The 14555-nt window shown below is 45.8% G+C and overlaps 1 protein-coding gene across 2 annotated transcripts in view; it reads right to left on the minus strand.

The window, feature by feature from the left end:
- tmem94 (transmembrane protein 94) overlaps positions 1–14555 on the minus strand; it is a 34313-nt gene that overhangs the window by 11792 nt on the left and 7966 nt on the right. Inside the window, exons 3-16 of one of the 2 annotated variants that reach the window (XM_080466741.1) lie at positions 10724–10840; positions 9552–9679; positions 8284–8420; positions 6783–6988; positions 6428–6579; positions 5816–5918; positions 5624–5710; positions 5382–5498; positions 5168–5224; positions 4168–4272; positions 3283–3456; positions 1879–2100; positions 1335–1647; positions 84–257 (exon numbers count right to left, since the gene is read on the minus strand). In XM_080466741.1, coding sequence (XP_080322867.1) covers positions 84–257; positions 1335–1647; positions 1879–2100; positions 3283–3456; positions 4168–4272; positions 5168–5224; positions 5382–5498; positions 5624–5710; positions 5816–5918; positions 6428–6579; positions 6783–6988; positions 8284–8420; positions 9552–9679; positions 10724–10840 — 2092 coding nt within the window. The remainder of the gene's footprint in view (positions 1–83; positions 258–1334; positions 1648–1878; positions 2101–3282; positions 3457–4167; positions 4273–5167; positions 5225–5381; positions 5499–5623; positions 5711–5815; positions 5919–6427; positions 6580–6782; positions 6989–8283; positions 8421–9551; positions 9680–10723; positions 10841–14555) is intronic. The other variant, XM_080466742.1, reaches the window with a different exon arrangement.

Raw genomic sequence — 14555 nt, forward strand, 5'->3', positions numbered from 1 at the left:
GATGATTCCTACATCATTTGTCCATTTCTACATAAGGACGGATGCTGAGGGTGAGAACATGGCCACTGCTAAGGTGGACTCACTTGAGGAGGAATCCCTCACAAAGAGAGAGATGAGGTGGGAGATGGGGGGCTGGCGCTTGATGAAGTAATGAAGGCGACGAGAGGAGAACTCCTTGGTCTTCTCTCCGGAAGGCAGCTGGTACAGGGCTAGATGGTTCTCCTGTTTAAACAGCTCCCTGGCACCGGGGGTGAACCCTGAGAGACAGAGACAGAGACAAAGATACAGATACAGAAACAGAAACATAGGCTTTAAAAGCAGCAGTTGGTTATTCCGGGACACTGGTTCCTATCCTTTCTCCCTCAATGATTTCTGCACTTTAGCAGCATTTTTGACCAAAAGAACTGTTAGCTCCAGCTACTTCTTTTAAAAGAACCAAAAAGGTTCCTGTATCCAATGTTGCCTGAAAGTCCCGAGAATATTTCTCTTAATTATACGACAGCAGAAGTCAACCTTGTCATAAAAAACCTACAGAGAATAAAGAAGACGAGCTGGTATGATATGATATGATACACAAAACTCAACAAGAGAGTTCTCCAAACCGGACGTATCCAGAACAGAAGAAATGCTCCACACCCACAAAGTTTCTATACCTATCCAAAGTAATAAGCACACCACCAGAGTCTCGTTTACTGTATTTCCCGGTTCTGGGAACTCTGGGAACGTCTTTGTGGTGGTTCTAGGTACAGTGCTTGGGTAAAGTCCCTTCCAGGTACTTGGGAAGCATTAACGCCACACCATGATGGTGAAGCTCAAACACTGTTGGACATGCACACCTTAAATTGCCGATTTCTTTGCTGTGTGCAAATCTACTGTCGACAATATCAGATCAGATAAACCTCTGGACCTTTCGTCCCTCAAAGAGGTCGCTGAGCCCAGGTTGGGAACCACTGCTTTAGGTTTGTGTCTCAGTTAGACCGGGGTGTCCTACCTGAGACCTTGTCCCCTTCCATGTTCTGTATATACAGTATGAAGAACATTAAAACTTTTCAGGCCTGGTGCCCGATTATAGAGTGACTGATTCCTGGCGGGAACGTTTTCCTTCACCATTTTGTTGAATTTTTTTAAGAAATGTTTTCTATAGTTATGATCAGAAGAAGCGTGCACACCAAATCCTCACCAAAGCGCTCATATCAGGGGTCATGCTATGAGCTGTGGTGTAAAAACGTGGGGCAGATGTTGACGACACATAAAGACCAGATTTTTCAAATGAAAAGAAAAAATATATATATTTTTACAGCTCTAAACAGTGTTACGTGGTGGTGGCGGCTCACCGATGAGCCTGGAAAGCTCACAGAGCCCCCAGGGGACATAGACGGGCAGCACGGTGCCGTGGCTCTCCTGCAGGGCCAGGTTGGACAGGTGGTCGGAAAAACGACAGAGCTGCTGGGTCACGCTGGCGTTGCACAGGTTCAGCATGATGTTGAGGCCCAGAGGCTTGAGGGAGGGCAAGTGGCACTGCCAGGAGAGGTCGTCGAACTGGATGCTGGCTGGGTTCTGCTGGTCTTGAGACAGGCTGAGCATCTCCAGGTGGTAGTCGCACACAAAGTCGTCTGCCTCGGCCTCCGGGCAGCCCATGGCAAACTCCTGTAGAGCAACAGCACACAGCATTTCTGTGAGCCGCAGAAGATTCTGCTGAGTTTGAGCGGAGTTTCACGGGGGTCTGTTTTACGAGTGTTTCAGGTGAGTTTCAGCTGGCTGCATGTGTTTCAGCTGAGATTAATGTGTGTTTCTGCTGCATTTCAGCAGAGTTTCAGTTGTGCTTCTCAGCTGTGTTTTAGGCGAGTTTCAGGTGTGCTTCAGGTTCAGGTGCCTTACCTGCAGCTGGTCCTCCTCGCCCCCCTCTGTGTCGTGGCTGAAGCTCACGTTGGACCCAGAGTGATGTTTGGTTCGAGCGTGTGGAGGCTGGCTGCCGGACCGTGGCTGCAGCGTGTCAGACGAGCGGGCCGTGTCGTGTGACGTCTCGCTGGGCTCGGGCCCCTCCCCCGGCTGGGTGGCGGACTCTGTGGGCAGGCAGAGAAGGGCCTCTCCTTCATGGACCTGTGGAGCAAGTTTTATCTTATTTAATCCAGAATGTGCAACCATATACTGTGGTTCTTTTTACTGATGATGTTGCTGTTGGCCTCCCCACAGCAAGTTCCAATCATACTCAGTAAGCAAACCTCCCTCCCTCCCTCACTTGTCAAGAATGAGATGTGTTGCTGCTGTTGTCTGTTGTTTGCTACGATTCAACAAACTGTGGAACTCAAGGGGCTTTTCCACCGGAAAGAATCATGTTCCAGTACGGAGCCAGGGCCAGACTGAGCACCAGTTCTTTGTCTTTCCACCACCAAAGCCCCTGGCTATCAGGGGCTAAACGGGTGCTAAGCTGGCCCCACATCGTTGTTGGACCAGAGTGGGGCCAGAGCGGGGCCTGACACGTCATCAGCTGGGGGCGGAGTTATCGCTACCTACGAGGCGGAAGAGACTCTGAAACGGCATTCTGAAATCTACAGCGAACACGGAACCCGAGAGCGGTTATAGAGAATAAATAAATAAATAATATGAGAGAACGAGATAATTTAATCCGTGATCGCTGAGCCGATGGCTCTCGAGAGTGCTGCAGAGCTCCTGCCCCGCCAGCTGCATCGGCTATATGATTTAGAAGCAGTTTTCCATTGTGTTTTTTTTTTCAGGCTTTTCATCTTATCATCATTGTAACTGACTTGGATCGCATTATGACCGCACACATTGATCCTGGTGGCCCCGTTTTGGCCGGCCAGAACATGGTTTCCACTGTGGCGCAGGCTCTCCTGCAGCTCACCGAGACGTCTATCATACAGGAGGGATCTTCTGTCCCCATTCGGGGGAAGGATTCTGCACCCCGATCCCAGTTGTCTCCAGCTGTGGGTGTGGCTGATGCAGGGCCAGGGGGTTCTTCCTCAGTCCATAGTGAGGACGTAGCGTTTACCATCTCAAATGCTCGTGCACCATCGACAGAGTGGAAACAGGTGGAAACTGCCAGAGCGTTCAGTCCCTCGGAATCCTCGTGTGCTCGCGAGAAGTTAAGAGACTGAGCTTCCGGTGTCACATGACTATGCAGACTCACGTGAGCCACCAGGAGGTCACAAGTGACTTTGTTGTCATAATATTCTCGACCTGCGTTTGTGTAAGGATGATCATCCTGGCGGTCATCCGGGATTCCTAGAACCGTGGTTACATACGGAACTTTCGTTATCTCACCTCATCCCGGTCATCATCGGGCTCCATTCGGCAGTAGGAGCTGATGGACAGGTCGTCTCTCAGGTCATCCTGGCTGTTGTGAGGTGGCTCCACCTGCCCGCTAAAGAACAGCACGGTCTCTGGACTGGGGTTGGGCCAGGACAAGATGCCCTGCTTGTCCACGCAGCACAGGACCTGGACAGCACAGAGACACACAGACAGGGGTCAATACGTCCAGAGAAGTCAGCTGCAGGAAGGTTCCTCAGTTCTTCACAGAGACATTCAGGGTTCTGATCGTGTCAAATTGTAATCTGCACAACTTTTTGTGTTTGCTTTTGTCGAATCAGCCAGAAACAGTCTTATAAAGTCATTCATTGTAGGTTTTAGTTGCTGCAACACGAACTACAGTTTTCTGTGGTCATACAGTGATATCGAGTGGTCACAGATGGTATGGACCAATGTATTTTGAGACACAGTATAAGTCACTTCTTAATTTCAATCACCACAAAAGAGCTACATAGAACTTGTTCCTTTAACTCAGTTTTCTATAATAAAAGTAAGTCTGTTTACATGACCACAACATTCAATATGAAGCTGAATTCTTTTCTTTGTCATTTCAGGAATATCTCAATAACTTGTTCTTATCATTTTGTATTGATAAACCCTTATTTGTAAGAAACAATATTGTATTCACCTAATCCTCCATGCTCTTATAACTTTTAAAAACAACGTCTGAACATTATGCCTTTTGCTGTTAAGGTTTTTTTAAGGTACAAACCTAAGATCAAAACCAAAATTGAGTCTTTTTCTCTTTCTCTAGATTATATTCTTCATCAAAAATATGTGTTTCAGCGTTTCTGAAAGACAATCTGGGGCCTTCAGAGTATAAACAGAGCCCGTACTCACAGTGACTGATCCCAGCGTGTGGAGGAGGCTGGAGGTGTAGCAGAGGGTCTGAGAGTCGCCTTTCAGGACGCCCAGCAGGTGTCTCCACACACAGCGAAGCATCTCCTGCGCGCGCACACACACACACACACACACACACACACACACACACACACACACACACACACACACACACACACACACACACACACACACACACACACACACACACACACACACACACACACACACACACACACACACACACACACACACACACACACACACACACACACACACACACACACACACACACACACACACACACACACACACACACACACACACACCATCAGATCCTTTCCAAAGAATGTTCCATTCAGATTGAAATGACAGTTCCACAGAGCAGAAGAAGAAGAAAAAAAAAATCCAGCTCTGAAACACAACAGTCTGAATCAGCTCTGAGCCGAAACTACAAGGCAAGGAAACAAAAATGGGGGATGGGGGGTTGAACAGGCCCATGCACAATCTGATTGTTATAATTTAGTGTTCAGGTTTCATTAATTCAACTCCTCTCCAGGTTTCTTCTCTGTGTTGTGTGGCAGCTCAAATATGATCATTTTTGGTTGTTTTATCGTTATCATTCTCCTTTTAAACCATCAGCACATTTGACAAGGTTTACAAAATTGTGAACTGTTTGGATTGGATATGACATTGTCAGATTTAATCTTCAGCTGGAGAGTAGTTTGGTGTTGAGCTGGCAGCGGACACAGGAGAGAGCAGAGAGAGTGAAGCTCAGTGTAGGACCAGCACAGATCCACTCTGACACTCAGAGGAGGATTCATCGCTGATCACGGACCAGCTCGGTCCAGGTGATCCGCACAGACACTGAGACCAGAGCGTTTGAGGGGAGAAGGCAACAAATAAATCAAGAGACACATGGAGGTTGTCCGGGGAGGGTTCCACGGCAACGACAGTGATGATAGGAGCTGCAGTGTTTGGGGGGGTGGAGGGGGGTTACCTGGGAGGAAACCACCTCGGTGTAGCTGCTTAGAGTGTCCTCAGAGAACTTAGCAAGCTGGGATGAGAGAAGACGCTGGTTAACACACTGTGCGTGTGCGTGTGTGTGTGTGTGTGTGTGTGTGTGTGTGTGTGTGTGTGTGTGTGTGTGTGTGTGTGTGTGTGTGTGTGTGTGTGTGTGTGTGTGTGTGTGTGTATGTGTGTGTGTGTCTCACCAGGCCAGCTGGCGATGCCCGGCTGAACTCAGCAAGGACCCGGGCCTCCCCAAAGGCGTTGACCAGCACCCACATGACAGGGAACAGCAGGGGCAGGATGGGCAGGACACCCATCACCTGCAAACACATTCATAAAAACCTTTTACTAAGAATTCATGATGATTACTGAACTGGTTCTACTGAGCCATGAGAAGAATAATGGTTACTGAACTGGTTCTACTGAGCCATGAGTAAAATATGACCTGAAGTTGGAAGAAGTTGTAGCAGACGGGGGTGAGGCTCGGAGCATCACAGAAGAACCGGACTGTGTTCACGAGCAGGAATGCCGCCTGTATGAAGAACACACACAGCAGAGAGAGAACACACACCACAGTGAGCAAGTGGTGGAGGAGGAGGCGGAGGAGGAGGAGGAAGGAGGAGGAGGAGGAGCTCACCAACACCACGGGACAGACCACCTTTGTGATGACCGACTGCACCGTGAACCTCTCGTTACTTAGAACCGTGATCGGTCGAGACAGAGCCGACTCCAAACTGTTCCTGCAGGCCAAGAACGGAGTACAGCATTCATTCATTCATTCATTCATTCATCCATCCATTCATCTGATTCCTCTTAACTGTGGAACATCCATCCATTTTTTAAATCAAATCTTAATTCTGATATTCTAATGTCAAATACACCGGGAATAATAATAATTGTGGTCAATAAATGAATAAATCAAAGAAATCCTGTTACAGTCTTCAGGCATCAGTTTCTTTTCTATCTTCAAAAATATCTCCAACAGTCATCTCATTTAGCTGTATTCAATGGTAAAGATATGAGGACCAGATTATTATTATTATCATCATCATTATTTCTTTCACACACAGAAACAAAGAAACTAAGATGTTAAATTTTAATCGCAAAACTATATCCCTCCAGTTTAAAAAATGTCCAGAATAAAAAATAAAATACAGAAACATTGCAGGTCATATGTACTTCAGGCAAATCATAGGAGATCAGGAACTTGAATTCACAGACTCGGAGCCCCCAGGGTGCAGTACTCTACCTGACCATGTCCAGGATGGGGGTCCGCACCACTCTGAAGAGCCGGTGCTGCTGGGGGCTCTGGGGTCCTCTCTTCTCATTGGCTCGCGGAGAAGGAGGCGGGGAGAATGGGGGAAACAAGTCTCCTGGCTCCAACACAATGTGCTCGTCATCCTGATGAGGGAGGAACCCGGATCAGAAACCTTCGTGCCTGTTTAGTTTAACATCCCACAGGTCTTGTACTTTTTTTTTTTAGAACCGTTTATTTCCTTCAATAAACAATTTGCGCTCCTTCTTTCAGCTACTATACCGCTCCAGCAGAGCATCAGGGTGAACAGAAGCTAAGCCACCATTACAAAGTGCTTCTGTGTGCAGACCTTGATCCCTCTGAGGGACACAAACGCCTCCTGGCCCGGCCTCAAGGCGATGATGTCACCCTCCACCAGCAGGCTGACGGGCAGGTTGACCAGCTGAGAGTCTCTGTAGGTCCAGTGGAGGGACCACGACGGGGAGGAGGGTGTGTACAGGTCGGGGTAAAAAGACATGGGCCAGCGCACGTCCCCCACACAGCCCGACAGGTAGTCTGAGAGGAGGAGGAGGAGGAGGAGGAGGAAGAGGACACAGGCATCAACACATCTGATGTTAACCAGTTTGACCTGTTTAAAACCGACAAGTGGGTACATGCTTAAGAGAGTAAAACCTTTTGATCTGATCAGTGAGTATAGCACAACTATACCACATTAGTGAGCACTTCTGCTTTGCCGAGATAATCCACCCCACCTCACAGGTGTGGCATGTCACGATGCTGATTAGACAGCATGATTATTGCACAGGCGTGCCTTAGGGTGGCCACAATAAAAGGCCACTCTGAAATGTGCAGTTTTGCTTTATTGGTCAGAAAACCAGTCATACTGACTGGATCTTTGACTAAATGTTTAAATTTGTTTGATGATCTGAAACATTTAAGTGTGGAAAACATACAAAAAAGTAAGAAATCAGGAAGGGGGCAAACACTTTTTCACGCACCCACCCACCCACCCACCCACCCACCCACACACCCACACACCCACACACACACACACACACACACACACACACACACACACACACACACACACACACACAACTTTCTACAATTTACAACTGTAGACATCACATCATACTTTAAGCAGTTTAACCTATTTTCAACCACTTTGAATTAGTCAGTTTTATCAATTTCAGTTATTTAATCATTTTTAAGAGTTCAGTACATTCATCCATCATATTTCTTTTACCTTTTGTAGTACTTGAAGCTGTTTTAACTATATGAGCCATTTTTCCTCTTTTAAATTGCAGTTTAGCCTTTTTAGTTGATTTTAGCCATATTAGCAGTTTTAACTATTCAATACTCTTTTTGGCAGTATTGAATCGCTGTTGTATCTTTTGTCGTCCTTTTCAGAGATTTTAGCTGTTGCACCTGTTTTTCTATCGAGGGTGTGGTGTTCATCTGTTGGTGTTATGCAGAGATCTGGCAGGAGATGAGTTGTGACTTAGAGTTGGTGATGTGGGGATGAGAAGACGCTCCAGCTGGTGGACTAGTATTGTTAAAGAGAGCCATGTTAAAGCTTTATATTACCGGAAAACATCTGAGATGCTCAGCAAGTATTATTGTTAAGCTTAGGTCTGTGTCCAATTTTTGAAATGGAGAAAACTTCACTCCGGTCTACATAAGAACAAGATTCGGTCTTCTTTACATTTGAGTCTTCTGTGGCGTTTAACTGGGACAAATACAGTACCTCAGATATACAGTCCCGTCTTTCCAGAGCTCAAACTCGTCGCTCCAGTCCTGTCTTTCCACGTTTCTGTGAGGGTGTTGTCAACGACAAAGTGGAGACTCACCGCTGAGCTGCGTGATGATGCCTTTCAGTCGCCGCACCATCTCACTCCCCTTCAGCCTCTCCTGTCGTCCGACCAGCAGCAGGTTCAACAGGAAGAGGAGGAGCAGAGCTGCAGCGTTGATCAGCTCAATCCCAGAGCTGAGCGAGCCAAAGAGAGAAGGTAAGACACCACAAATCACTTTCCACGTCTTCTGTGACAATCAAAGGTCCTAATGATCTCACCGAGGACATAACCTGTGTTTGCGCCTATCATTATGCCAAATAAAGAAGAAACAAAAAGTGAATAAAACTCTATTATTCTCAATACATACAGAATATGTCTGATGTCGTTGCAGCGTGAGAGTAAAAAAAGCTTTGTATGTTTAAAGAGATTAATTAAATTAATGCAAAAAAAAAAAAAACTGTCAGTCACTACCACATTATTTCTATCGATCTATCTATACACATACATATAAGGTAATATGCAATATACAAGCGATAGACACCCTCGGTCCGTGTACCTTTCCACCATTCGATTTTCCTTTTGATGTCGGGAAACCATCTGATTTTCGTTTTCCTGTTTGACACTGGTAGACAAAAAACGTTTCCCGACATCAAAAGGAAAATGAATGGCCGAAAGGTACACGGAAACCCCCCCCCACTCCCGGCCGCTTGAAGCTCGCAGTGCCCTCGTCCCTCCGCAGTCGTCTCTCGCAGGGTGGCGTTCGCCGTGGGGTGGAAGGCAGGTGGGCGGAGGGGGTCGAGTCGGTGGCGGCGACTCTGGACGCGCGCCGGGCCCTTCTAGTGGACATTTTATTCTTAACACCGTCTTTCAAGACTGCCACAGCAAATTCTTCACGTTGTGTTTGTCGACAGCACACTCGAGTCTCGATGTTCGCCGATAACAGGCTTCCAAAAAGTGCACATGCACGGTTTGCAGAAACACTTCCGTGTCAACAAAGGCCTGTGTAATTACAGCATTTCACAAAATATTTTAACCCGCGCTCACATGTTCCCAATAGACACGCACTGCTCGTCTATTGGGAACTATACGGTATACACACATAAATAGCAATTCTTAGCCTCACCACACCCTCTTGTGGGACATTTTGGTACTTGGGGAGTCGCTGAGCTTGTTTCAGTACAGATGCACATATGGTACATCTCAAGGCAGAAATTTATGGTATTTTTTGTTGAAAGCTTTCAACAACAACCTGAAACAGTAAAGAGTGAAACAGCTGGCAGTATTGGACAGGAGGGTCGTGTAAGAGGAAAAAAAAGGTGACCTACCTGCCCTTTGGCTGGCTGCCATGGCAACAGACGAGTCCCAGGATCACCAGCAGAGTGAGGGCGGCTCCCGGCCAATGGAGACAGGAGTGACGGTTGCCATGATAAAGGAAGCTGTTTATCAGCTGCTCCTGTGGAAGCACGGAGACATGATGATAAAAACATGAGGTGTAGTGCTGTGAAAAGGTATTTGGAATAGACAACCAAAGTAAACACAAAATGCAGTTTTTAGATGATGTTTTAATGTTTCAAGTGAAAACAGTTGTCCAAACCTACCTGGCCTTGTGTGAAAGAGTAATTGCCTGCCTTGTTGAAATGAATTAACTGGGGCTAATCGTTTTTTTTTTGCAAAGATGAGCCCAATTTCACTGACCACACCCTAATGTGATTACCTACAGACCTGTTCAATCCCTTAAATAGAACCAGCCTGACAAAATGAAACATCTCAAAGAGCTGCATTTCAAAGACAGATGAGAAATAAATGAATGGACATCTATCAGTCTGGAAAGAGTTTCAAAGCCATTTGTAAAGTCTCCACAAACGAAAAAAACATAGAACAGCAGTGAACCTTCCCAAGAGCACCGCGACGACTCGTCCAGGTCACCAGGGAACCAGAACAACACCTAAAGAACGGAAGGCCTCTCTGGTCTCACATCAGTTAAAGTCAGAGTGCATGACTCAACAATAAGGAACAGAATGGGCAATGAATGGGTAGGACTTTAAAAAGGCAGTTCATGCTTGAAAATCCAGCAGTGTTGCTGATATTTTTTTTATTTTTTTTTAATTTAACAACTGAATTGATCCCCTTGGGGGCGCTTATGACCGAATGACCGGTCAGTAGCGGCCACACAGAGCAGCGCTCAGGGAGGGGCCGGTGGGGACCGAGAGTCTTGCTCAGAGACCCATGGTGCATATTTTTGAGAAACTGTGGGAGGAAACTGGAGTACCCGAGGCTCCCCAGCTGGATTTGAACCAATAAATATTGCAGGCTTTTCGAGAGTGACCGTCGTCACAACCAATCAGCAGACGGCTGCGTTGTCGCTCCCTTTTTATGAGACCCGATCCGTTGTGCTAAGTACTAACTAATGTTATTGCTTCTGCCGGTTTGTGTGTTGTGTATGTGCGGCGTTTTATCGTGTGTGTGTGTATGTGTGTGCTTGTTTTTGACAGCGTACCGGCACTGAGGCCCGTTTGCGTGCCTTCCTCTGGTGCTGATCCAGCAGGCTGCTCAGCTGGTCTCGGAGCTTGACAAGAGCCTGGCCTGTTGAAAGGCCCAGCGGCACCACATCCTCCTGCAACAACACACAACAACAAGCAATGGTCACACTTTGACACACCAAAAACTACAGGTGCTTTCTCACGTTCTCAAGACTACAATTTCAGAAAAGTTGGGAGGTTGTCAAAAATGTACAAATAAAACAACTAACAATTGTTGTGCAAATCATTTAACCACATTACACAACAGAACATGAGTGGTCTGCAATTTTTTATCATCGGTACACTTCAACTGTGCTGAACAGAATTAAAAAAAAAATAATAATCCAGAAGATCACATTGTATGATTTTCTAAAATAATTATTTAGCATTTTATTGCATGAGAACTTAACATTCAGTACAGAAAGCTAGAGAATAGGAGGCTGTCTTAAAGAAAGACTAACAGGTCTTTGCTTGGTTTAATCATTCATTTGCACTAAATGAATGACTAAACCAAGCAATGTGACTTTCTGGATTTTATTTAGACTCCGTCTGTCACAGTTGAAGTGTTCAAATGTATCAAACACCTCATTTTACCCACTGTATATATTGGAAAATCACTGCAGTGAATCACAAGCTTTTCTGAATACCACTGTTTGTGGTATCTCTGCGTCCACTCACAAGCAGGTAATGGAGAGAGCAGAAATGTAGGCTCTTGTAATCCGGTGGTGCCCCACCTTTTGGACTGGATCATTTTTCTGCCGACCGGAAGGACGTGTATGAAAAGGCCTTAACGGGGGGCTTAACGGTGAAGAAAAATTACTGTGACGGAGTTGAGCGTCCTGCTACCATATGATCCGCGGACCGGTGCCGGTCTACGGACCCGGTGGCTGGGATGCTCTGATCTAGACTGATGTAGAAGAACATGAACAGAAATCCTCCAGGGGACAATAGAAGATGTGGCTGTGTAGCGTACGTGAGAGATTTGCACATGGCCGTCCAGGCCACGTCTGTTTATTTCAACAAGATGATGTTAAAGTCCATTTTGCATGTTACCACAGCTCTGTGGTAAAAAGAGTCTGAATCCTAAACTGACCAATACCAACCGAGGACACCTCAGCATCAACGTAAAAATAGATCAGAGGCATTTTAATAAAGTGTTAAAGAGGACGTCATTATTTTCACTGTTGTGGTTCTGGTCGACCTCATCATGAAGGCAAAAAAATATTCTGGTATTGACGATTATAATCAATACCAAGGCTAACAGTATAAATAGTAATTAGAACACAGTAAAATGAAATATACTGTATATGTATTGAAAAATACAGAAATGAAGGAGGAGAATGAAAATCTCGCAGACGTTAATGGCACTTGTTCATTTTGGTCTTTTTTGTCTGTTTTTTTATTATTATGTTTTCATAAATAGCTCGACTGGAGTAGTATTTGGTTTTATCTTGTATTGCCTGTTTAGTTATTTTATTGGATTTTGACATTTGTCAATGGGTGAAGAATGGGGGTGGGACTTGATAAACCGAGGCTTCTTCCGATCACTTTTCGAACGAGTCAAAGTGTATTATATCGAAATAGGCTTTTTCATTTGTTTCATCTAATTTTAAATTGTTCTTTCGTTCAAAATAAATAAATCCATCAACTCGAATCAAAATGAAATGAAATGCCTCATTCTGATATAATCCTTGATTTACAGTGCATTCCATGTCTTATCTGTTTTCAATGTCATAACAAAGTTTAGGGACTGCTCAGGCTACATGCATGTTTACATCTGGAGGGTTTTCGTTGTTACCCTGGGAAATGGGAAGATATTTATAACTGGGGTGCGTGGGACAAGAGCCTGAAGGCTGGACCCAGTGTGTCGTCATATTTGTCTCCGTCTTGGTTTTTATGTGAGCGCGCGCGCACGCACGCACGCACGCACGCACGCACGCACGCACGCACGCACGCACGCACGCACGCACGCACGCACGCACGCACGCACGCACGCACGCACGCACGCACGCACGCACGCACGCACGCACGCACGCACGCACGCACGCACGCACGCACGCACGCACGCACGCACGCACACACACACACACACACACACACACACACACACACACACACACACACACACACACACACACACACACACACACACACACACACACACACACACACACACACACACACACACACACACACACACACACACACACACACACACACTCTCTTTGACCTTGAGTATGGGAAAAGGCTGCTTTCCCATTACCACTGCCTTCATTCACTTCCGCTGTGAAGACGCCGTCATTCCAACAAAGTCATGTAGGAAAAAGACAACAGCTCAGGCCTCGTTCACGCTGCAGGGAAAGGCGACCCAATTCTGATTTTTCTTGCTCAAAGTGACCCAAGAGCCAACCTGTTTTGTGGCCATTGAGGCCTTGATCATGTGTGGTACCAATTTGAATATATATTGAAATTGCATATATTCGCGCTGACCTGTGTTGCCAGGATATGGCGGGTAACCCCCAATTGGGGAGCTGAATCCTCTTTCCTTTTAACTTTGGATATTTCGTGTATTTGGGTGCTTGTGGCGTGTTCTTCATCACACATGTAATAGTTTTATGCTTGTAACATGATCTCTACACAGGCTGAGATTTGGGCTGGTTTTCTATTGAGGTGTGTGGTTCTTACGTTGTTTGGGCTGAAAACAGGGAGTCACATCTGGCAACCCCGGTGCTGACCATGCGTAAATGGTGTGCTCGGCATGACGTCACGTCGTCCTCTGGGGCCCATAACTGTCGGGTCCAATTGCGTTCACAAGGCAGTCTGATCGAGGTCGCGTTTGAAATGTAATGTGAATGATCGTCAAGACCTGCAGTGTGAACGTAGCTCAAGTTAAACAGAATTGGGCCTGGTTAATACAGATGAGAATACGTTTGATACTAATGCGCTTGATTGATAGTGTTCAGATGTTGGAAATAGTAGAAGCTGGAGATACACACAGGCAGTGATTGGCCTGTGTAAGTGATTGCTGTCTAAGCCAAGAGCAGCTCAGAGATAATCTACACATCTTCAATGTGGAAGTTTGTCATTGATGAAGGATTTTCATGAGCAGGACATGCTGCATAAAGATCCTATACTCTGTTATATACAACTCCTGGAAACATGCCATCTCAGCGTCATCAGAAAAAAAACAACTGCTTTTATCAAACACATGGGCCATAGTGACGAGTTTCTAACAATAACAACGGAGGATTCCAGTGTTTGTTGGAGATGCACAGCTCTTCCCCAACAAAGTGAACATTACCTTTTGCTACGCCATCGTCTGCATACGTGGATAACGTTTCTTACAGAAAGTGAACCTATTCCATGAAGAAAGATACTTTAAATGAGCTTTAGTGATTTGATTGCGTGGTTCTCTGAGTGCACACATGTGTGGTTGTACTACAAAACACAGCACCAACTAGTAGCCTGGAAATGGCAGCAGACACAACATTTCTTGCATGAACGGTGCTTGTTATCAAAATGTTACCATCTGCACGGAGAACTTTTCTGAAAGAAAACCAGAAAGAAAAAAAAGAAACACACACACACACAGATCTTTCTGGATCACACCTGAGAATGTGACAAAGGAACTGGGGAATTTATCTGCACATGTCACATTGGGACTATTGGAAACCACACACAGTGTTTGGAGTCGTCCGTAGTAACTCGCATATCATGACTGCATCGTATTAGATGAACAAGCTTTAGTAACTACTTACATTTATTTTCCATTTCTTTTGAAGAAACGCCTTGATTTTATTTTTTTTGCCC

This window comes from Lipophrys pholis, assembly GCF_963383615.2.
Source record: "Lipophrys pholis genome assembly, chromosome: 1".
NCBI classification, from domain to species: domain Eukaryota; kingdom Metazoa; phylum Chordata; class Actinopteri; order Blenniiformes; family Blenniidae; genus Lipophrys; species Lipophrys pholis.